Raw genomic sequence first — 25,699 nt, forward strand, 5'->3', positions numbered from 1 at the left:
GACCCGGAAGCAAGTATAAGAGGGAGAGATCAGTGGAGAACAAGAGTGTGATAAAGTATTCTGTTTGAAAAAAGTGTATGCATCTTTGCATAAAGCCCTTGGGCTTCTGCCTCATGAATGCCTCATTTTAGAGGATGTCCTAATGACATAATGTCTCCTCTGTGCTTTTAAGTAATTGATAACTGATGACTGACCAGGTGATGCGTCATTGAATTCACTCTGTTTTTTGTACTTTTTAAAAACTTACTGAAAGTCTTATTGTTTTGTTTTCTTAATGCTACCTTAAATTTTCGGTAGTATACTCAAATGAAAAATATTCCTACCTATGACCTATGTGGGAACTTTCAGCTCAGTCTTTTTGTGATCACAAGTACTGTTCTCTGAGCCTTCCATCAGCTGTGCTTGCTGGGTATTCTCTTTATCCCCAAATTTCTTATGATGACCTCTTTGGCAGTCAACCAACTTCACAATTTATTGTTGTAGAACCTCCTAGAGGAAAACAAAATCTCGAGTTACTGTTAATAGACTGTTTTCTAATGGATTTTCATCAGTAAATCTTAAAACAAGTTTGAGAGAAAGGTAATGATCTTTTTAAAAACTTTATATAAGCATATGCTCAAGATAGGAACCAAGGGATGAGAAAATATATCTAAAATCTCCCCACCAGACACAACTACTACTTTTAACTTTGTTGCTAGTCATTTCTGGTTGTTTTTTTCTCTTTCCATATTTGAGATTATATGATATAAGCAGTATGTATATTCAGTGCATGTATTCTAATTTTAAAAAACATCATAAGGATTTTCCCCAGGAATTATTTCTCTTAAACATTTTTATAGTTATGGACAATCCAGCTGTATAAGGGTAACATTCTTGGCCATTCGTTCTCTTGTTAGAAACATTCTATTTGTTTCTAGTCTATTGCTAGTATATGCTGCAGTGGAACATTTATGCATAATGTCTTTTTCTGTAATTAGAATTGTCTCCCTAGAATATATACCCAGCTCTGAAATTTTGTAGTCAGAAAAAAATGAATGTTTTTAAGGATGTTGATACCTACAGCCAGGTGGCTCTGCCAAGAACTCTACCAACATTGTACTATTCATATTTTTTTTTATTTTTTAAAGAGCAGTTCCAAGATCTTCATGACCCTAAAAAGGTTGAAAACCACTGATAGGTTTATTAAAATTTTATGGAATTAAGATTTTATGGTTCTTGAGGTCATTACTGACTTTTAGCTTTCTAGAAGGCTAGCACAAGCATAGCCTAAAGAAGCTGTGCAAGAAATCTGTTGAAAATATGATCTCAGTGAGACCTGCAAGTGATCAGACCGAGGATTCCTTTCAGGAATACTCTGGACTTCAGGGAGTAGAAGTGGTGGTAACTCTTCTTCGCATTAATTCGAAAAGTCCTCTTTTATTTACTTCCTGTTTGTCAGTGGCAGACAAATAGAAGATATTTGAAAACAATTCCATGTTTCTGTGAAATCAGAAGAGCAAGCATAGCAGCTCTTGTGCCCAACTGACTAACTGAAAATAATTTCTGTTTTTCTCAGTAGAAGTAAAATCATATGAGTGTATCATTCTAATATTCTGATATTCACCTCGCCTAGTGGGCCTCATAGTAAGTTATTACTCCTTTTTGAAGTATGAATTGGATTTCCGGAAATTCACTTCTTTGAAAATAGCCCTTTCTGAATTATCTTATTAATAGCATTATACTGGTTTTACAAAAAAGGGATTTTTATTAAAATGAACTTCTGAAATGAACAGATTCTAAGGAATATATTTAGGTTTTGATATTTTAAAAATCTGAAAGAAAGGGGCGCCTGGGTGGCTCAGTGGTTAGTTAAAGCCTCTGCCTTCAGCTCAGGTCATGATCCCAGGGTCCTGGGATCGAGCCCCGCATCTGGCTCTTTGCTCAGCAGGGATCCTGCTTCCTCCTCTCTTTCTGCCTGCCTCTCTGCCTACTTGTGATCTCTGTCTGTCAAATAAATAAACAAAATCTTTTAAGAAAAAATCTGAAAGAAAGCTATCAATTTATATAGCTAAAAGTTGAGAACCTTGTGGAGCCCGAGACCCTGGATTTGAATCCCTGCCAGGTCCTCCGGAGGGTATGGCTTTTGGCAAGTTACTTAAACTCTGTGCCTCTATTTTCCTCATCTGCAGGATGTGGTAAATGATGGTTCCCAGCTCAAATGGTTATTTCAAGGATGAAAAGAGCCAGGTAGAATGCACTTGGAATAGTGCTGGTGACATTGTAAGGGCTCTTCTACCTGCTCTCACCCTACCATCATCATCGTCGTCATCAACACTCTGAACTGAATCAGCACTCAGTAAAATACTTCCAGTGACAAACTGATTTGCCTCTGTTTTAAAAATCGGTTCCGGTTTCCTTGTTGAAGCCTTTGGAGGTTCTTTGCTAATTTTGCTAATGTTGACAAAGCTTTGACTGACACCTTGGCAGGCTGTCTTTGGCATGTGCTGTGAAGTAACAGTGAGCCTCGTTTTTCCATTCATTCATAGATAGAAAAATAACTGTCTTGCTTACCTTAATTGTGCCAGGTGAAAAAGGAACTCTTTTTCACAGAAAAACAAAAATACTTTTAAATGACTTAGGGTCATCAGAAGATGATGTCAAAATTACACTGAGGTGTTCTGTGAGACTTGACCGTTCCAAGCACTGTGCATGTTTTTGCTGGAATTTCGCCTTTAGTTGCAAAGGGATCTCAGATTTCAGTTTACTACTTTGGTAGCTTATGTGAGACCCAGTGGAGTTGGCTGGAATGTGTTCGAGCAGCTAAACGTATCATGTTCCTGACTGACCCTCGCCTTTGCTGACCGATAGAGCCACTTTCCATGGCTCAGCGACTGCTGCTCTTCCTTCTCCCCAGCATTTCTTGAGCTTATCATCTTAAGGTGTTCTAGAAAGAGGTGTTAAGTATTATAAACATTGCTGTGATAAAATTAGGACACTACTTTTAATTTCCAGAAAGTGGTGTTTAGCATGATTAAGAAATGGAACTGGAAAGAACTGGAAAGTTAACGTGAACGGCATCACGTTGTTAATGTTCTAATGTCAGTATAAGCTCCTTATCCCATGATATATCAGAATGGATTAGGAGATGACCGTGTCTTATTCTCCATGAAAGCAGTGTCTTGATATGTGACTCCTAACCTGCCTTTGGATTTCACAGGGCACATCCTCGTGTATCCCAGAAAACAGACTGTGGTATCTGTGGATACCTACTCTGTGAGGCTTTCTTCTCCTCTCCCTGGGTGATCCCTTTTACACCATGAAAAGGATAAAAAAGACCATTTCTTTTTTAACCTTTCATGGTCTCATATATAGGCAGCCCATCCTGAAAAGTGTAGTAAGCTCCCCGTGATGGTATAATTCTTTTCTATTATGGAGCCATTTTTGGATAAGTTTTTGGTTAAAGTGGAATATTAGCGAAGCCATAGTTGTGGGCTTATGAATAATTTGGTTTTATTCCATGGCTTCAGCGATGCTTTTAGTCGTAAAAAGGCAAAAGTATTTTTTAGCAGGATTTTGAACAGCTCAGAATTTAAAGATGTAGTACATCAGTCAGAAGAGTCAGCTTAACAGGACCAAAAATACTTTAGTTCTTACTTATGAGAGAGGCTGATTTAATTCTTTGTGTAAAATTAGTTCAAAATGTCTTTCCCTTATTTCACATGCTGTCAGGGGAAATCATCGTCTAACACATTAAAGGAGCGAACAAACCGTTGACAAGGCACATCTCATTGTTTAGAGTGTCAGAATGGGCCATTTCTTCGGTGTAAGTAAGTTGCCAAAGACAAACTGTATAAAATGTGATAAAGAAGCAGAATAAAGAGACATGAAAGTATATATTAGTTGAGCATTTTTAAAGGCCTCTCAAATTTTTTGGTATATTTCTAGAAAGTAGAAGTCATCAAGCAGTTGTAAGTCAGGTGGCTCAGCATTGGGGCTAAATGCTCAGGAGTCTGAGTTACGCAGGGTTCAAGTACCAGGGAGTCCCTTCTGAATTATGTGACATTGGATGTGTTAGTCTCTCTAATCTTTGATTTCCTCAACTATAAAATGTGAAAATAAAATTACAGGACCTGTCATACTTAGGATCACTGTAAGCCCTGGAGAATGAAACCTACTTACCAGTATCTGGCTATTTTATTTTTTTAATCAGACTTTTCATTGCTGTTCCCCCAAGATCCATCTAAACACCATATGGCACACCCCCCTCTAGAAACATGGAGCTCAGGGACATCACATTTCTATTGAATAGGTGTTATTTTACATAGGGGGATAAGAATAAGGAAAATAGAAATGTCAGAATTGAGAAGAAAGGAAGATACATAATACAAACTCCTACTGCACAAAAGGAGTAAAAGACTAAGACCCTCCTCAGCTAGAACTTTTAGTTGGGGGCGGGGGGAGAAGACGAGCACATGGGATAGATAGGGAATTATAAAAGTATGAAGGAGTAGAAATTCATGCGAGGGAAAATATCACTGGAGCTAGAACAGATGGCAGGGCTGGATCTTATCAAAGGACTTGGAACTGAACCTAGAAAGAAAGAGGCGGGCAACAGGGCAGTGCTGTAGGCTAAGGCTTGCTAGCAGGAGCCAAACTAGAGGCCAGGCTGACAATGTGTTTCTATGATCTCGTGAAGGGTCCAGCTGACTAGAGTATGGGGACAGCTTGAGTGAGGAACCAGGGATGACAGAAGGACAGGCAAAGGATTTTGAACTGACATGTTAGAAAAAGATGGGAAGACTTTCAAATTTTTTTTTTAAGATTTTATTTATTTATTTGACAGAGAGATCACAAGTAGGTAGAGAGGCAGGCAGAGAGAGAGGAAGAAGCAGGCTCCCCGCCAAGCAGAGAGCCCGATGTGGGGCTCGATCCCAGGACCCCGGGACCATGACCTGAGCTGAAGGCAGAGGCTTTAACCCACTGAGCCACCCAGGGGCCCCAGTTTTTGTTTTTGTTTTTGTTTTTTAAGAACTCTCTGACATGCACTGTGAGAGCATTAACATAGGTAAATCTGATTGCAGGAAGTAGAATAGGTTAAATCAGAACGGGTTAAATTACTGTTGGAGTAATTCAGACAGCAGTAGTGAGGGTTTGGATCCCAAGGAGGAGCAAAGTACATGTGTCTGCCCCAGTTGCATGTTCCCGTTACCCCAGAGAGGCTGCCCTCCTCCTGACCTGACTAACTCCACCTCTGCTTTGGCTCCCACCAGTCCCCATTCTCAGGAATGCCTCACTTTTAATTATTCCTCCTCTCACATATATTTGAATACCTTATCCTTGCCTTTCTTTTTAAAGCTGCTCAGAACTTTCCCATTAAAAACAAAACGAACCCAAACCCCTCACCCAACCTCCTTTCCTCCAGCTCCCTCTCCATTGCTGTTCTCTTCACAGGCAGGGCCTTCACAAAGGTACCTACTTTTGCTTGCACCATTTCCGTACCTTCCAACTCCACACCTCAACGCCACTGGCCCTGGGCTCTTGACACTTCCTGCCACTGGAATGGCTCTCGCTGAATCCAGTCCTCCTCTCACACGGCCTTTAAGCAGCATTTAACACCGTTGCCCATTCCTGCTGTCCCACACGTGCTGTCTTGGTTTTGGCTTTCTTCCTTCATACTGGGCTAGTCCTCTGTCTCCTCCTCCTCCACCAGGCTTCTAAGGGTTGGCTTCCTCAAGGTGGGGTCAAGGGGTCCTCTCCTCTTTTCACTTTATGGTCAACTCATAAATAGCATCTGGGTCCTTATATCAGTTTTGATCTATTTAAGGTATCTACCAAATTTTTATCTTCTCTAGTCACTGAGATACAAATTCTATGTTTCAATCTTCTTTTGAATGTTTCAGAGGCACTTCGGAGTCCACATACCCAAGAAGGGCCTCGTAGTCAACTTCATTTTCAATCTTTTTCAGTGCTTTCCCTCTCAGTGAATAGTATCCAGTCATGCCTTAGAGCCATCTCTGAGGCTCCCCATTAAATATCTCCATTTCCTAATTAACCCTCATCCACTCTGGCCCCTTTCCATTCTCTCGCTCCCCAGCCAGTGGGCTCTTATCAGAGTGTTCCTGTCTCTGGTAGGAGCATTGAAACTATTGACTGGCTGCTCGGGTTCCTATATTACAGCCAAAGTCATGACCATCATACAAGAGCCCCACTTGTTCTGGCCACTACTTTCCTCTGCCTCGTCTGCCACCAGGCTTCGCCAGCTCCTGGCGCTCCAGCCGTAGTTAGTTCTCCCTATTTACCGTAGAACTTCTTGCTGTAGAGACTCTGCACATGTTCTCTCTGAATACTTTTTCTGAATACTTTTTTATTAGTATAAATACTAATACTTATTTTAGGAGTACCTGGGTGCCTTGGTTAAGTGTCTGCTTCTGGCTCAGGTCATGATCTCAGGGTCCTGGCATGGAGCCCCATGTCAGGTTCCCCACTCAGCAGGGAGTCTGCCTCTCCCTCTCCCACGGCCTCTCCCCTGCGCTCGGACACACGTGCATGCTCTTTCTGGTTCTCTCATTCTTGAATAAATAAAATCTTTAAAAGATTTATATATTTGAAAGAGAGAGAGTAGGGGAAAGGAGTGGAGAGAGAGAATCTTTCAAGTAGACTTCCTGCTGACCACCTGACTCAGGGGTCAGTCCCATGAGAGCATGACCAGAGCCAAAACCAAGAGTTGGATTCTAAACTGACTGAGCCACCAGGTGCCCCTCTTTCCTCTTTTTACCAACTTAGCTTCTCCTCATCCCTCAAACTTCTACCTCAGCAGTCCTCCATTCTCAAGGAAGCCTTTTTTTAGCATCTTAGATTAAATTGACTCTTCCCAAAAGGCTCTTAGAGCACCAATTCTGTATGACTGTCGGATTACATGTCTCCCTCACTGGACAGAGAGCTCCACAAGAGCAGGGATGGGTTTGCTCATCAGGTGTCCCGGAAGCCCTGGAGCAGCATAAGTGCTCAACACGTACTTGTCACCCATCAATTAGACTATTTCAAAGAAATGTCGTGGGCTGAACAAGAGGATCACAGAAATGCCTCTAGCCTTCTAGGTGAGAGAAAATAGGATACTTCCATCTGCAGCTGGGTAGGAGATAATGGTGAGGAGTCCTGAGTCCACTCTAGATCCACCCTCCTGGGGCCTCTGCCAACGTTGTAGTGAGTCATGCTGCAGGACCGGGACTAAAATCCCTCCCTTGCCTGTACCTTCAGACCTTGGAATTCTCACCAATTTAACATCTTGCCTGCAGTTTTTAGTCCTCTTGTCCACCTCTTGAAATTCTCTCCTGTATTGCTTTTTCCCATATTTTCTACATTTTTTTTTCTTATCCCACTGCAAACATCTTGGCACCTCTTCCCATTCATTTGCTCCATCGGCAAACTCATTCCAAAATTCAGCTTTGATCTGGCATGCACCCCTCTCATGGCTCCCATAAAGTCTGAACTTACTGGTGTTTCTTAAGAGGCACTTGCCAGCATCTCAAGTCTCATCTCCTGCCACCGCCCCATATGTCCCCTGCACTCGTTACATCAAACCATTTTTTCTTTTATGCTTCTGTGCCTTTGCCTCAGCTGCCAAACTCCACTTTCCCACCCCCACCTCCTTTACCTACCAACCATTCCCCATCTCACGCAGGGGAGTGTCTGCTGCTTCAAAGCAAGGATTCAGTCACTTCCAGCCCATTCAGACATCCCTTTTCCCAGTCAGTGTGTCCTTTCATGGTAGGGCGCGTCAGTGCCTGGCGGGTAGCAGACCTGGAATATTTGGAAAACTGAAAGGACGGCTCTTTTACCTTTAATGATACATTGAAATACTAATCAGAATGCCAAAGAACAATTATGGTAAACTAGACTATCCCTGGATAAGCATTCCCTCTTGAAATCGAACCTGCTGATGGTCGAAAAGTAAAATGTCCAAACGTTTATTTATGTAAATGGCCTCCATCCACCCTGAGTATATTTTTTCTCTCTCCCACAGTTACATTTCCTTGACACACCCTCCTAAAATGGATTTCTAGTCCTGACATGGTAGTAAAATGTTGTCCCCCACTTTAAGATGACAGCTTCACCCTGAAAACTTTGAGATACTTTTTTTCTTGAGGTGATTTTTTTTTTTAAGATTTACAAGAGGAGTTTCTTATACACCAGTCAAAATGTATGTGTTCTGAAGCTGCACATTACAGTGCTTTTTCGTGAGCTGTTATGAAAGCCAAGCTTCAGGGCAAAGCAAGGAAGCACTAGAGGAAAGGCTGTTTTATGCATTTCCAGCTGCACAAAGTAGTAGCACTTCATGTGGGAGTGCTGTATTCATTCTAGAATTTCTCCCCTAGAGGGATAATAGGACATTGCTTTTTCAGCTTTCAAAGGGTATTACAAACATTCTCTCCCAACACAAATACCACATTTGACCTCATTCTTCTTTCACTCAGTAAAATGTTTTCCTTAGTGTCATAAGAATTATTAATGGTTGTGTTGGTGACATAATTTCCAATAAAGTTTTCAGGAAGATTTGGAAATCATTTCATGCTTTCACCGGCATTGCCAGATGTGAAGGAGAATTAGGAATTAAACTGTCTGCTTTTGGCAGGTATTAGATTATGAAGTGCATTGTTGTACCGGGAACGAAAATCAAAGGATAGGACTGAATAAACACTTGTCCTGGGTTTAAGAAAAAGTGTTAACAGTGTCATTCCCCAAGGATTGGTGCCTGGATTGCTCTTTTGAAATATTTTAAAGATGATCTAGGAAAGAGAGTGAAGAGGTTTCTAGCTCTTCTAGGTAAAAAAGTAGAATTGATTGGCATAAAGCAAAAGAAGGTTCCAGAACATCATGTGAGTGGGCAGAAGAGGAGCAGATGGGACCTCATTTTCAATCAATTCAGCTTTTAAGTAGTTCCTCATTTCTCCACCTGATGAAATGCCATAATTGTTCCTTTGAAGGGTCCATTCAGCTGGGTTAATTTCTTATTTCTTATCCTGCTAAGCTATTTGGTTTTTAAATGTGTATTTCCTCTCTCCATGTGCATATATCATATGTATGCATACATAAATTATTCATGTGCTAAAAAATCTTCACAGATTTTATTTTATAATCTTCCTCTCCTTGCTTTGCTTTCATTTTCCTCTCCTCTTTAATACCTTATTTTTAGACAGGTCATTTTGTAGGAATAATGTAGTAGAATATTTATTGTAAAATACCAACAATCTTATTAAAATATTTTGCATAACTTACCACATGCTATTTTTAGAATGAAAATGCCTCTTAGGAGCTTTCTTTTTAAAACTCAGTAATTGCTTAGCTCCCAAACAGAGAGAGTTAAAAATCTACCCACTATATCCTTTTACGATTTCTAAGAGGTATTATAATCTGCCTTTTAGTACCCATGGGAGCTGGAGCTTTTAAATGGCATTGGTGCGCCTTGTATTTATAGCCTAGGCTTGACGTCGGTGCTCTTACCACTGAAATGCTGGCATAGGCTTTGACAACTATAGCTTCGTCACCTTTTGAAACCTACTACAAAATGATTTATTGGCCATTGCTTCATAATCATGTTTGATTCTTAAAATTCAGTTCAAGTCAGTTAAGGATTTAATATTAAATATTCATAATAAATATTTTTTATGCCTGTGCAGTATATCTATGACTCAGTTCATGAGCTAAAGCATGCATTTTTCATAAGGTTTCTGGAAAATAAAAATTATTTGGATTGCAGAAATATGTTTAAATTTCATGTTTCATAGACTTGGTTAGTTGTGTGTGATATTAACTTTGATCCGGGCCATTAAGCAGTAGTACAAATAAAAGTTTTTTTGTAAAGGGATAACCAATTTGTTACTTTACTATTGTAGACATTAACCTACATTTTGGTCCTTTACTTGCTTATTTCTTTTAATTTATTCCCCCTTGAGTATTATCTGATACTTTCCTGACCTGATTTAGAATCTCTATCTTATTACTGTTTTAAAACAAGCCCCAAATTTAGCAGGAAACCATTTGCAAGATGAATTGGCTTAGAGGACTGAGATGAACACCAGCACATATACTTTCTCGTGTTTAAATAAAGTACTCATTTTCCATGAAGTAACAAATTTCACTTGCAGACACGATTTATCCAAATCTGAAGAGAAGAAACTAAAAAAAGGATTATTCGAGTTTTGGATTGGTAGGGAAAGCAATGTTGTTCGCAGAGAAAATAATGTTTTTAGTTATTTCATTTAGATTCTCAAAATGCTAGCTTAAATCAAGCCAAGCAGTGAGATAAGACAGGGGCTCCAAAGTCCGTTTATATTCCAGCAACATAATAAGAGATGACCCGCAGCTAGGTGGTCTCCACTTAGTCGTCTGTGAAGAAACATGTGCTGAGTATCTGCCCTCCACCTGCCCACCCACTCCCAGCCACTGTGTAGGGACACACAGACACACACTTACTGTCTTCAGAGAGCCCTTAGTCTGACTGGGGAGAAGCATGTACCAGATACTAGGGCAATTCAGGAAGAGCAGTATCAGAAATATTCATGGGACTGTGGGGAAATATACCCAGAGCCAATTGCTGAGTTTAGAACTGCTCGCTTGAACTACTGGTGCTTCATGGTAATTTCACATTTACAAAACAGAACATTGGAGATAATGGTATTAAAACAGAGAAAGATTTTGCATGAAATCTCCCTGTTTTCAATTATAGTTTTAACTTTGCTGTTGAAAATTGAAAATGTTGATTACTGAGGAGTTTGTAGTTTAGTCTGATACCTTTAAAAATGCAATGTATTGATATGGTTTTTGAAAAAGTATCTATTGTGGGAGGGGGGGCACCTGGGTGGCTCATTTGGTTTAAGTATCTGCCTTCCACTCAGGTTCTGATCTTGGGGTCCTGGGATTGAGCCCTCTGTCGGGCTCTCTGGTCAGCGGTGAGGCTACTTATGCCTCTCCATCTGCCCCTCTCCCTGGCTTGTTCTCGCTCTCTTTCTCTCTCTTGAATAAATAATAAATTCTTCAAAAGAATAGATTTTATATATATATATTTTTTTTAGATTTTACTTGACAGAGACACAGTGAGAGAGGGAACACAAGCAGGGGAGTGAGAGAGGGAGAAGCAGGCTTCCTGCAGAATAGAGAACCCGAATGGGGCTCGATCCCAGGATGCTGGAATCATGACCTGAGCCGAAGGCAGCCACTTAACAACTGAGCCACACAGGTGCCCCTAAATTTTATAACTTTAACCAATTCAGACATTTACTTTGGTTGAACTAAATTTTGTTTTGAATTTTGAAAAGAGCCCAAGACTTAAAATTTGCCATATCTAGATATTCTATAGTTGACCATGATTATTCAAGATGTGCAGAGATCTGAAGAAAATTGTCAGTGCAGATGGATACTTCTCTTAAGGATACCATATGATATGCATGAAGATCCAAATCTACAAAAACTGACTAGTTGCACAATTATGGGATTTGTTGGGAGACTCTTTTATAATGGAAATCTTTCTTCTGTTAACATGATTAAATGTTCACAATGTAATATAGCTAACTTTTTAGGAAGACACCTATTAATTTCAAGTGGTATTCACGATAATACTGGGTAGATCTGTATTAAATACTGTGTTTTGCTTGTTTGGTTAAGGAGAGGTGACATTTAATTGACTCAGAATACCCCCATATGAACCTAGTAAAATCTTTCCAGTGGGTGGTTAATACTACAGCACTAACTTACGCATTTGTAACTATGGTTGCCATAGTGTATCATAAGTTTTAAAAGAAAATAAAAGGACCAGTCATTAGCTATTATGTAATAGGCAGCTCTCCACAGTCCAGTGTCAGTATTGTAGTCCCTAGAAGAAGTCTGGCTCAATCTGGCTTACTGCGACTAGTGGCTACCCTGCCGAAGTCCAATTTCTAGTACTAGAAGTGCTGACCCAGATTTCTTTTGGTGGGGCACTTATTGTGATGCCAACCATGCGGTTTTCTCCATTCTGTTACCTTTTGGTTTATAACCTGGCCTCGGGGGTCAAGGGGGAAAAGAATTGAAATCCCTGCAATGGGAGTTTATTTCTTTTCTCTTCTTTTTTTCCTTTCTTTTCTTTCTTTCTTTTTTTTTTTTTTTAAGATTTTATTTATTCATTACACACACACACACACACACACACACACACAGAGGCAGGCAGAGGGAGAAGCAGACTCCCTGCTAAACAGTGAGTCTGACGCCGGACTCGATCTCATGACCTTAGCCAAAGGTGGATGCTTAACGAACTGAGCCACCCAGGCGTCCCATGGCAGTCTATTTCTTTCAGAAGATAATTCTTCTATCAGAATGTAATACTGATAAGGCACACCCTTCTTCATGTTCAGTTCTGCCCTAGTAGCTAACAGAGGCCTGGCCGTGGGTCTTCAATCGCTTTCTAGTTCATGAGTCTTTACTGGTAGTTGGGATAGGTCTCTCTCCTTAAGGGAGACCATCTTAGATATTCAAGGACTGATAAGGTCTCTGTTTAATCTTAGGTTTTTCCATTTTCTGCTCTACTTAAACACAGAAAAGTCACTTGACCCCTGTCCCTCCTCTCATGACCAGCAGAGGCCACTGACACCCCCCTCCCCCATGCAGTCCCTATCAGTCCTCTGAAAGGAGCTAGAGTGAATGGTCTTCAGTCAGCACAAAATGCCAGCACGGACGGGTTAGCTGAGAATCCAGCTCTAGCTAAGCAGAGAGAAACAAGGGTACCGAGGGTGGAGCACCCACTTTCCCACCCACCTTCTGCCACAGGTGGATTGGAGTCTGGGGAGGTCCAGCCTTACAAGCACACGCAGTTTCTTCTGGGGCCTCCTTGTTGTAACTATCTCCCTCCGTGATCTTTGTTCCTGTTGCTCACTCACCTAGGAACAGAAGAAAGTGGAGCTAGAAAAAACATGCTGGTGTCATTCCTCTAATTAAAGGTGTTCCTTGGGGCGTCTGGGTGGCTCAGTTGGTTAAGGCTTGGACTCATAATTTTGACTCAGGTCATGATCTTGGGGTCATGGGATCGAGCCCCCATAGGGCTCCATGCTTAACAGACTGTTTTTGAGATTCTCTCCTCCCTCTTCCTCTGCCCCTCCACCCCCAAAATAAATAAAATCTTTTTTTTTTTAAGGTGTTTCTTATCGAGAGGGTTTTTAAATCATGGTATTAAATTTGACTTATGTTTTTAAGTTCTGTGGCTCATGTAGCATGATAACCAAATAGTGTGAATATTGTTAGCCGTGGCCACTTTCTAAAACTAAATTGTAATTTCTGCAGAAATCATTGACTCTAGGAGCTCATGATTAAGAGCTTAAGTTTTCTAGGTTCACCTATAATTTCAAATATAGACAAGCCTCTATCTAAAGACTATTTTTCTAAATCCTTTTGTATTCCTATCGTTTCTACCAAGGCATGATCATCTGGGAATATACCATACTTAAGTAGAATCTAAGGGTGAAAGGGGAGCTTTGTAAGATAGAAAGTGAATAGTCTGACCTGATTTCTGATCATACCATATTTCCATCTGCTGGTAAGTGATTCTGCTTTCCAGTATATTTCCACCTTTATGAACATGGTGATCTTAAGCAGTTATCTACCAATTGTCTTTTCCATTTCTAGTCAACAGTGATTCATTGACTCTTGACTGCAGAGTAAATCAGCTGGTACTTATGAAGATATTATAGTACCAGTGAGTCACAAAGGCATCTCCTGATTCTCATTCACTCTCAGGATGGAGTGTGTAGTTTTCCTTCTCAGGGGAGTTGAGTATTCTACGGCTTTGTAGCCATTCTTTGAATCTCGTAACATTAAGATTTGACATGATTAATTTTAATTGACTTGAGGTTAGACAGTTCTCATATTTGGTTTTGCTTTCAGATTTAATGCCATACAGGCTTTGAGAAGTGAGCAAATTCAGTTTTTCTGGTGACTAGTATAGCATTATTAAGAGTACACTACTGTGGAGAGAGTATTAAGTTATATCCTGTTCTCTTGACAGTTTTGTCAAGTATTGCCCAATGTACTATCTGATCCAAGCCCCTCTTCCCATTCCCAGTCTATATTCTCCATTCTCTCTTTTCCTTTTCTTCTCTCATAACCAAAGCAGAAATTTTAGGGGTCATCCATTTATTCAGTAAATATTTATGGAGGAATTAGCACCAGGATAAACATGGGGAATGCAGTGGTTCATATGATAGACATGGCACCTACTTTTTCACAGAACTGACAGTCTAGTGCAGGGGTTGGGAGGGGTGGTAGTCACAGATCCATCCTGTTGTCTGTCTTTGTGAAGAGTTTTATTGGAACACAACCTTACCCATTCATTTACATATTATTGGTGGCTGCTTTTGCACTATAATGGCAGACTTGAATGATTGCAATGGAGATCCTGTGGTGTGCAGGGCCTAAAATATTTACCCTTGACCTTTACAGATAAAGCTAACCAACGCTTTTTCTAGGGATATGGTGAAAAGAGTATAAACTCTCCTTGTTAAAGAATATAAATGGGGGCGCCTGGGTGGCTCGGTGGGTTAAGCCTCTGCCTTCGGCTCAGGTCATGATCTCAGGATCCTGGGATCGAGCCCCGCATTGGGCTCTCTGCTCAGCAGGGAGCCTGCTTCCTCCTCTCTCTGCCTGCTTATGATCTCTGTCTGTCAAATAAATAAATAAAATCTTTAAAAAAAGAATATAAACGCTCCTGAGGGAAGTGGACCAGCGGTGGAATGTTGTAAGCAGGGAATGTGACGTGTTCATATTTGAATTTTAGAAAAGTCACTATGAAAAGACTCAATCTCAAAAAACAGACTGAGGGTTGCTGGGGGAGCGGGGGGACAGGAGAGGGTGGTGGGGAGATGGACATTGATGGACATATGCTATGATGAGTGCTGTGAAATGTGTAAACCTGGCGATACACAGACCTGTACCCCTGGGGAAAAAAAAAAAAAAAAAAAAAAAAAAAAAAAAGAAAAGTCACTATGGTTGCTATGTAGAAAAAACAATGAAAGCAAGAGTACATGCATGCATTAGAAGGAGAAGCACTCAGTGTAGTGGTTAAGAGCATGGACTCTTTTTAATAAATGTTCAATTAGCCAACATATAGTACATCATTACTTTTTGATGTAGTGTTCAATGATTCATTAGTTGTGTATAACACCCAGTAAAAGCATGGACTCTTCTTTTTTTTTTTAAGGATTGTATTTATTTATTTAACTGACAGAGATCACAAGTAGGCAGAGAGGCAGGCAGAGAGAAAGAGGGGAAAGCAGGATCCTCGATGAGCAGGGAGCCCAATGTGGGGCTGATCCCAGGACCCTGGGATCATGACCTGAGCCAAAGGCAGACACTTAATCCACTGAGCCATCCGGGTGCCCCAAGAGCATGCACTCTTGAGCCAGTATGCCGATATGCAAATTTTGGCCCTACCATGTACTGATTCTGATGTTGATAACTTTCTGTCAGATTTTCTACTGATAAAACAGGAACGGTAATCACAGACCCTAACTCTTGGCAAAATACATAAATAAATCGATATATACAAAGCACTTAGAACATAATATTTACAATCATTACTATTATCACTATTGTAGTAATCCTGTTAAGGGGTGAGGGTGGTCTGAACTGTGGGGCAGTGGTGGAAGTGGTCAAATTCAGGCACTACAAAGTCAATAGAATTGACAGGTATCAGGGATTGATTGGACATCAGTAGGCAAGATCAAAGAGAACAAGAAGTTGAGGAAGAAATGCAGGTGTTGGATTTGATCAGTGGTGTAGATGGTGGTTCCTGTCCCCAAAGCCGAGAAAGACCATAATCAAAACAGGTTTGTGATGTGAGGTAAATAGAAGTTCAGTTTGGGGTATCTTAAGTTTGGGTACTAGGCTGATATAAGTAGAAGTCTAACATGGGACTAGATTAATATCTATGTAGATGTAAGATCGATTGATAAAGATTGATATAAGCAGAAATTTGGGAAGAAGCCAACAGTAAGGATTAGAGGAGTGTGATGGGCTAAGGAGAGGGATGTAGGATTGGTTGATGTAAGTCTGGTCATAATGCTTCGAAAAAAAGGAAATAACCCAGAATGAAGCTGGACTGATAGGTGGATGTCTAAGAGAACTATGAGGAACACCAGCAGCGGAAGATCAGACAAAGAACCCTTAAGTCAAGAAAAGATCTAATTTGGAGGAAGATAAGCATGAAGTTTAAACCCATTAAATATTCTCTTATTGAGGCAGGTGAATTTGAAAAATATTTAAATTTGCAAGTTTTGCATTTGTATAGGCCAATCTAAACCATAGTGTGTATTTCACAGTGTGGGTCTTTCATGTACCGCCATATTCCATTCTCTTCCAGTATACACCATGCCCTTTACGGAATTTTAGACAAGGGTAGAGTGGTTGCTGTGGTTGCAGATGCTGACATCTGATGACCTATTCGTTCTGCTTTTCTGTGTTTGATGTTTCCTACCCCCCCTTTTTCTTTTTCTTTTTTTAATCTCCCCAGTTACACATTCACTGGAGCCTTGATGTGAAATATTGAAGTGGGGGAGATGGTCTTCTTTATGTGTTATACTTGGTTCAGCATCAATATCTTAGGTCCAGTATCTTAGAGTTTTAAGATTTTTCTGTTTTAATTTGCCTATAACACTGCCACAACAATTTTCTTTTAGAAAGAGCTGGGAGATAAGTTGGAGCACCGTATACTTTTTCCATCCTCCGAGGCAGTAGGGCTCACAGGTTAGGCTCCAGCTAATCCTTGCTACTGAGATGTGTGATGATAGAAGCCTGATCCAGAAGCCTTATCTCCCTTATCACACATGCCTGAAGAAAGGTATCGCATTTATATAATCAGGCTGAGTGTTGCATTTTAAATTTGGTTTTGTGTTATAGGAGAAAAATTATGGAAAAACTTCAAAGTGGACCAAAAACATTATTAGGTATACTCTCTGGCTTGGCTTCTAGGTTATCTTGCTCTTTCCTTATCTTTGAGCTATTTGACAGTGGCTAGAAACAGCAGAATACTGAGACAATGCGAAAGATGCTCGTCCGTTGAAATTGTATACAGTGAGTGCAGTGGGTTATTGCCTTGTAGGTATTGACCAACATTACCAGTCGTGCATCTGTTTATAAACCCTCTGCAGTATCATTGATGTTTAGATATTTGTTCTTTGGATTCACCTTCGAACCACTTGTAACATCCTACCGGTTTCCTTTTTAAATAACGAGTTAATTAAAATTGTGTCCCATGCTAAAAACAATTGTTTTGTTACCTACACACGTGTGTTTATATGTGCATATAACATCTCTAGAAAGATTCCCAAAGTGCTGCCTGTGATGGCCTCTGTAGGAGAGGAAGCCAGAAAACGTGCTTTTCATTAGATGCCCTTTTGGGTCCTTGGAATATTCTATCATATGCTTATATTACCTAAACAAATAAATTTTTAAAATTCCTTTTTGAACTCCCCCAAATCAATCCTTAGCTAGCCCTTACCAAAACTTCAAGTAAATTCACATTTAAATTAACTGGCTGGGTGATGGACCCTGGGGACGGTATGTGTTGTGGGGAGCGCTTTGTACTATATAAGACTGGTGAATTATAGACCTGTACCCCTGAACCAAATAATATATTATATGTGAATAAAGATAAAGATTTTAATACTAAAAATAAATTAATGAACTGGCTTTCTAAAGAGATCTTTCTCAATAAACTCCCAACAGAGAGCAACCTACATCTCAGTGTCATACCTAGCACTGCACTTCTGTACTCTTTAAAATCAAGTTTTAAACTTTCCTCTTCAAGATAGCTCTAACACTGTAGCCACATTTTGGTCCGATAGCCCTAATTCTATTATGAATCTATGAAGGGCTCCGATAGTCTCAGTGTGGAGGGGAGCGGCATACCCTTTCGCCTATTTTGCAGTTTGAAGTTCACCTTGCTTCTTCCCCAGCTGTGCATATTCAATAATCCTCTTGTCTAATTATAGCCAGCAGCTCTTCCTCTGAGCTAAAGGTTCTCAAGCTTGGATGCATATTAAAATCGCTTGGGGGAGCTTTTAAAAATGGGAATGCCCAGACCAATTAAATCACAAAGTCTAGGGGTGGGACACAGACATCAGTATTTCTTAAAGTCACTGAGGTGATGCTAATATTGGAAAACACTGTCCTGTGCAATGAATGGTATTGATTTAGCAAAAACTTCACATAGAATACCTCAGCAGCAAAAGCACTCAGGATTTCTGACCGAAAGATCTGTGCAGGTGGTGAGGAAGGTTCACACGGACACAGGAGATGGCCCTTCCAGAATATCCATATGCACCAAATCTGTTTTAACTTAGGCTACCTCTGGAATGGGGCAGACTAGGTATTTGGTGTGGTTTAAAAGCCTGAAGTGACTTGGTCATTCTTTAGCATTTTTTTTTTGTTTGCTTTAAAAAAAAAAAAAGTTCTGAATTCAGCTAACCTCTGAGTAGAAAATACAGACTGTTGAGTGCATTTCCCCTTTTCCTCTGCCGTGAGAGGCATGAAGCCAGCCTCGTGGTGGGTGACATCTAATACCACTGCCACCATATGGCTGCATTCCTGACAAATACTTATATTTATCACACACCAGACGTCTGGGAAAACCACATACTGTACATGACCTATTAAATGTCTGTTTTTGTCAAAGCTCCTCGAACCCCATTGCTTTCACCCATAACAGTGTACTTTAGTAAGAGGTCTTTGATGGGAGAGTTAGTTTTAGAAGGGAAGAGGTTAAAGAGCATGTATCCATTCATTTATTTTGGAATGGTAAGGTGGAAAGAGTGTATTTCTTGGGATGTCCTCCCCTTGCCCAAAAGATGTCTTTTTAATGGGAAGTCCTGATGAATAGCCTGCTTCTGTTTAAATTTTAAATCATTGTATTGTTGCTTCAGCCTTTTATTAAACATGAAAATTCGTGTCATAAACTCTGCTGTGATTGCCTTCATGCACTCATTGTATATCCCCCTCCCTTTTGTATAGGAAGACAGAGATGTCAATAACCCCATGCCTAACCGAGGAGGCAATGGATTAGCTCCTGGGGATGACAGATTCAAACCTGTGGTACCATGGCCTCATGTTGAAGGAGTAGAAGTGGACTTAGAGTCTATTAGAAGAAAAAACAAGGCGAAAAATGAACAAGAGCGCCATGCTGGAGGAGATAAGCAGAAAGACATAATGCAGAGGCAGTATCTCACATTTAAGCCTCAGACATTCACCTACCGAGATCCTGTGCTACGTCCAGGGATCCTCGGTAACTTTGAACCCAAAGAACCTGAGCCTCATGGAGTGGTTGGTGGCCCCGGAGAGAACGCCAAGCCATTGGTTTTGGGACCAGAATTCAAACATGCAGTTCAAGCCAGCATTAAAGAGTTTGGATTTAACATGGTGGCAAGTGACATGATCTCGCTGGACCGCAGCGTCAATGACTTGCGACAAGAAGAGTAAGCACACATCCTCTTCTTTCTAAAATTGGGGCAGCTATTGTTCTGATAGATATTTAGTTAGATTGTTAGACTGGAGAAAATATCTTTGCCTTTATTCCAAGGAAATAAAAGGCTCTTCGGTCTGCAAAATGGCCAGAAGGAGGAGATTGCTCCATTTATGCCGTTAGATTAAAGGTATGACCTATAAAATTCTGGGAGTTTTACATCAGTGCTCCTCACTTGTGGTCCCTGGACTGGCACCAGTGTATGAATTTTTTGTTACCAGTCCACAGTGAAAACGTGAATTTGTGCCAGAGTGTAAACCAACCAGTAAATAATTTGTTTAGGACAAATGACAATCTTTTAATAACAAAACTTTCTCGATGCATTGATTTTCATTATGGATCAAGCCCCTTGTCTTGTTGGAATAATAACAAATAGTAACGCTATTCTAGCTATCTCCTGTAATTACCTAGATGTTGATGTTTCCCTTAAGTTTTTTTCTTAGTCCTGCACCTGGAAATCAGAACTCTGGGTCTAATGCAAAAGGAGTCCTCAGCAGATAAAACTATGGCCTAAACTTCCAAATTATTTTCATGTAGTTTGATTTAAAATAAAGGATCAAAGGATCCCCAACTCCTAACTTGATAGACAGTGGTTACTGATTAAACTCAAAGCTTTTCTCTTTCAGTTTATTTAATAACCTGTTCTGCTTCTGTAGTATCTAAATAGCCTCTGTTAACATGGTACAAATTTAATTCTGTACGACTAGAAAACTCTCAAAATGTGTTCTGATGATGGATTGCTAATGTAATCTTTGTCCTAAAAGGTTAACACATTTATGCTCACACACAGAGACCCCATTGCAGTGTTCCTTATGACCGTTAAGAAAGATTCTTTACTTAATATAGTGCTACTCAATAGACTTTTTTCCTTTTTAAATTTTTGTTTAAATTATAGTTAACGTACAGTGCAGTATTCGTTTCAGGAGTAGAATTCAGGGATTCGTCACTTCCATACAACACCCAGTGCCCATCACAAGTGCCCTCCTTAATCCCCATCCCCCATCTAGCCCATCCCCCCCACCTCCCCTCCAGTGGCCCTCAGTTCTTTATAGTTGAGAGTCTCACATGGTTTGCCTCTCTCTTTATCTTTTCCCCATCCCATACGTTCATCTGTTTTGTTTCTTAAATTTCAAGACTTTGGACATTCATCTATTAATTGGTAAGAGTGAGAGGGGGTGAATGAAATATGCAAAGAAAGCAGAGGAATAGAAGTACAGAACCATGACGGTGAGAGGAGTTAGAGCATCTCAAGGGACAGTGAAGGAGGAATCCTGGAGCAATTGATTCTAAGTCAAAGTAGAGGCTTGCCTGGTCACAAGGTTGCCAGATTTAGCAAATAAAAACAGAGGACACTCGATTAGATTTGAATTTCAGATGAATAATGAAGAACATTAAGTATAATTTTCTAAAGTATAAATATGTCCCATACACCAAATGGTGTATGGGACATATTTATACTTTAGAAAATAGTTGTTTCTCTGAAACCTGAACATAACCGGGTGTCCCTTACCCCTCCAGTCAGGGGCGGAGGGGGGTGGTTATGGAGCTAGAACTGCCACGTGAGTATCCTTTAAGACCCATATGAGGCTCTGCAGTCCCTTATCTGGAGTGTGTCCTGGTTATCTAAAATACAGCACTTAAACATACTGTTTATCTCTGTGACAGAAGGTTCTCTGAGAACCTATCAATGGCATTCTCATCACTGAGAAGGGAAGGGGAGAGTAACATGGATTGACTTCCCACTACATGCCAGGACTTACTACAGGTTCTCTTACTTAAATTCTTACAACCAAACCTTGAGGGTTTTTACCTGTATAGGTAGTCTGAAGCTTGGAGCTCTGACTTCCGTGTGTTTGCCCAGCAAAATGGCAGAGTTGTGGTTCAAGCGAGGGTGGTTTGGTGTGAAAGCCCTATCTTTCCACCATACGTCGTTACCTCAAGGTAGGTCTTGCCCAGGTGACGTGCCTCCGTGCCATGTTATAGTCTGTGGGTGAGCTTATTGTAGAAATGGAGGTTTTTAGCACTTGGGCAATTTGTAAAAGATCATTAATAACACCAATATAAATCTGGCTCACTTTTCCAACATAAGAAATAGGCTAAAAAGCGAAATGACCTACAAGACAGAGAAGTACACGCCTGTCTGTCTCCCTCTCCTTCACCCCACACATCCATTCTGTCTGCAGGCCTCTAGCTTCTGCCACCAAAACACGTCTCCAATTACTTCGGAGACGAGTTCTTTCATTCCCACTGCCACCACCCAAGTCCAGGCCACCATCATCTCTCTTGAAATCCTGCAAGAATCTCCTTCACGGTTTCTCCATTTCAGCTTCTGCCTCCTACCTTTTCCCACAGAAGCCAGTATGGTGTCTGAACCACACAACTCTAGCTTATCTACAACGATTCTTTGCCTTCCCAGTGCACTTAAATAAAATCCAAACTCCTAAGTGGCAGCTGCAACCCTTCCTTGTCTTGACAACCTCCTCTTGTTACAGTGCTCTGGCTCAGAGTGCTCTAGCTGGGCTGGCCTTCCCGGTCTCTTTGCCTGTGCTCTTCCCTCCTCTATGAATACTGTGGCTGGCTCCTTCCCATTCTTTAGGTCTTAGTAGAAGTTCTCTCACCATGCTGTCTAATTTGGTAATACCCTGCTTTATTTTTAATACTGCTCTCCGGCCGTTTCATTCATAGTGCATATCCAATTTTATAATTTATCAAATTTATATAGGTATTGGTTTATTTAGTTGTTTATTGACCATCTTTCTTACTGCATGATAAAGTCCCAGGAGCAAGGAGTTTGCCTGCTTTCTTCACCAGCTACTTCCAATAGCTGACAGGCAGTTGGTAAATATCTGTTGAGAGAATGAGTGAATGAATGGAATCTGCTAGGGTTCAAACCTTGACTTCATTACCAGATGTGAGATCTTTGATCAGTTACTTATACTCTGTTACCTAATCCTTAAAATTAGTCTAACAATACTTATCTCCATGGGTTGGCATTGGAATTAAATGATATGATAGGCTAAAAGTCTTCTGTCACAGGCCTGGTGGCACTCAAGTGTTCTTGAATTTTAATAATAATAATAATTATTATTATTATATATTATTATCATCATTATTATAAATATATCATTATTATTATATCATATACAATATATTATACTTATAATATATAATATATGTATAATATATTATAGGATGTAATAATAAATTATTATATCATATTATTATAAGTATAATATATTATCTATTATACATATATTATACATATACGTATATAAGTATAATATATATGATATAATAATTATTATTATTATTATTATTATTGCGGCACTTTCTTCAGGTCATATACCCTCTTGTCAAAATTTTCATGTTTTCAGTTCTGTTTAACTTTGAGGCCCTCTGTTGCTTTTTGGAAGATGTAAATGTCACACACTCCCTTATCTTCATCATTTTGCTTCTACTTGTTACCTTCCATGATGGCAACGCCTTCCCCTCTTCTGTGGTAAGTTTTTTAGACATACCGATGATTGCCACCTAAACCTCCAATCTCTCTGAGTACTCTTTGCTCTCATATAACTTCCTTCCCTCCCTCGTCTCTCCCTTGTCCTTTCTGTCCGGGCTTCCTCCTTGCATCCCTCCACCCCCCATCTTTCCTCTCCCTTCCTTCCTTCTTCCATGCCACACATAGGCTGATCACTTCCTGTGTTCTTTTCTCTTGCATAAGTACTTAGAAATTGGATATTGCATGTTTCTATGTATCATTCCTTTAAGTACATTGTCCTCAGTCAAACAGAAGGACCCAATACTATCTTAGCAAATGCTCCTAAGCCCCTCTTTAAACGTCTATGCTGGTGAGAAAACTCTCTCTTTTATGCTTCAAAGTACTCAAACATTATAAACCCCAGAAGCTTTTTTTTGTTTTTGAGAGAGAGAGAGAGAGCATGCAAGCAAGCTTGTCGGGGGAGAAGAGAGAGAGAGAGATTCTTAACCAGGTATCAAGCCCAGTGCGGGGCCCAGGCAGATCTTGATCTCATAACCCCGAGACCATGACCTGAGCCAAAAATCAAGAGTTGGATGCTGCGCCACCCAGGTAGTCCCCCCAATTTTTTCTAAACTGAATCCAGATCACCCCCCGCTGGCAAGATTTGATTTATTTTAGAGAGAGAGCGTACTCAAGCAGAGCAGGGAGGAAGATAGAGGGAATCTCCAGTAGACTCCGTGCAGAGTGCAGAGCCCATCATTGGCTCGGTCCTATCATGACCTGAGCCAAAACCAAGAGTCACTTGACTGACTGAGCCACCCAGGTGCCCCAAATCCAGATTACTTTTTAAACTTGATTCTTTCTCATACTTAAAAAAAGAGAGAAAGAGATAGGCTTCATTCCTCTTTGAACACTGAAAATTCAATGTAGAAAAATAAATTCTAAGTAGAGTTATTCATAAATTAGGATGTGGATCGTCTTAAGAATTTAATGTAAAATTAAAAGGCCAGCAATAAATAAAACATCCCTAATTTTTTACATATTATCCAATATGCAAATTAGCACTTTTCTCCTTTTCTGGCAAATATATTGAAAACAAACCTGCATCCATATCACACATTCAACCTCCCTCATGCTCATCCCACATGGAGAGTATGCTACATAGAGCCCACCAGAGACTGACTTGGTGTTGCTGACTTTCTGCAGCTTTGGACTATAGGCCTTCTCAGCCCTGTTCTCTTGCATCCATCAGACATTTATTCATTTTTTTTTTTTTTTTAAAGAGTTCATTTATTTCAGAGAGAGATAGAGAGGTAGAGAGACCACGAGCAGGGGGCAGCAGGAAGAGGGAGAAGCAGCCTCCCCGCTGAGCACACAGCCTGCTGTGGGGCTTGATCCCAGAACCCCAGGATCATGATCTGAGCCAAGGGTAGCCACTTAGCCAACTGAGCCACCTAGGCGCCCCTCCATCAGACATTTAAATGAGCCACCTGCCAAGCTTGGAAACGGTCTTTGGGGCTATTTGTCCAGCTGTGACATCTGACACTGTGCTGAACTTGTTTGTTCTTGTGGCTGTTCCGTCGTCTTTTCAGATGACTGTTCTCTACCTTAGAAGCAAGACAGAACTGCCCAGCTGCCAACGTGACTCATACTTATGTATGTTACAGCTTTGAATTACATGCACTGGCTGAGTAATTTACTGGCTGTTGATTGCTTGTTGAGAGTGAGTAACTGTATTTTGAGTGAACTGGAGGCCTACTTCTTTTTTAGAAACTTGATCCAAGAATGACTTCACCTGCCTTCACACAAATATCCTATGAAAAACACAGTGGTTTTTTTGACAGTTCGACAGTTATTGAGTATCTCCAATAAGCACTGCATTGTGCTAACCCATTGGTTGACAAGACACAGTCCCTACCTTTAGAGAGCTCCCCATCTGCCTCTGGGGGAAGGAAAAGAAATCCATAATGTAAGAGTCCTAGGAAAGGGGTGAGCCAAATGATTTGGTTCAGAGCGGGGAGGGGTACTTGACAGGAGTTGGAACAAGATGGAGGGAGGGGGAACACCAGGGCTGAAGTCTGGAAGTTGGGTAGGGTCTCCCCAGGAAGAGTTCCAGGTTTAGAAGACTTCAAGACAGCCAGTGACTAGGGAAAAAAAACAAGTGGTGTAATATATACTTGGGTCAGGAAATAGGTATAGAGATACTTGTAGGATAAGTAGCTTCACATTTGGGAGACTGTAGGGTCACGCACAAAGTCATGGGTTGGTGGTCAGGAAAGACCCACCAAAGGTTACACAGAGAATCTTAGGAATATCAGATGGGTAAAGTTATTGAGAATGGATTACGGGGTGGAGACCAGTTGGAGGGTTCGGAGCTCTAGACCAGGAGCTTCAGTGAAGGGTATAGAATCAGAAAAAGAAGACTCTGTAAGAGAACAGAAATCAGTAGGCCTTGGCAGCTTGATGGAGTGGAAGGAGGAATCAAAGAGAAACCCAGTTCTTGGACAGGCAGCAGCACGAAGAATGGCGCCTTAGCAGGGAAACGTGGTTGGAGTGGAGCAGGCTACTCTGCCCAAACGTCAGTGGCCTGAACCACTTTTCTCCCAGATGTAGGTGAATTCCTGCAGAGCCCAGCAGGATGGGGAGGCCACGTGTGGGAAAAGGTGGCATGGTGTGTTTGTGAATATGTTAGATTTCCTTCAATT

At 40.7% G+C, this 25,699-nt stretch overlaps 1 protein-coding gene across 2 annotated transcripts in view; it reads left to right on the forward strand.

Moving 5' to 3' along the window:
• Positions 1 to 25,699, forward strand: part of GALNT7 (polypeptide N-acetylgalactosaminyltransferase 7) — a 139,984-nt gene that overhangs the window by 53,632 nt on the left and 60,653 nt on the right. For both annotated transcript variants that reach the window (XM_004766105.3, XM_004766104.3), the window contains exon 2: positions 19,009 to 19,469. In XM_004766105.3, coding sequence (XP_004766162.1) covers positions 19,009 to 19,469 — 461 coding nt within the window. The remainder of the gene's footprint in view (positions 1 to 19,008; positions 19,470 to 25,699) is intronic.

This window comes from Mustela putorius, unplaced genomic scaffold, assembly GCF_011764305.1.
Source record: "Mustela putorius furo isolate JIRA1106 unplaced genomic scaffold, ASM1176430v1.1 tig00000682_pilon_pilon_pilon, whole genome shotgun sequence".
Classification (NCBI taxonomy): domain Eukaryota; kingdom Metazoa; phylum Chordata; class Mammalia; order Carnivora; family Mustelidae; genus Mustela; species Mustela putorius.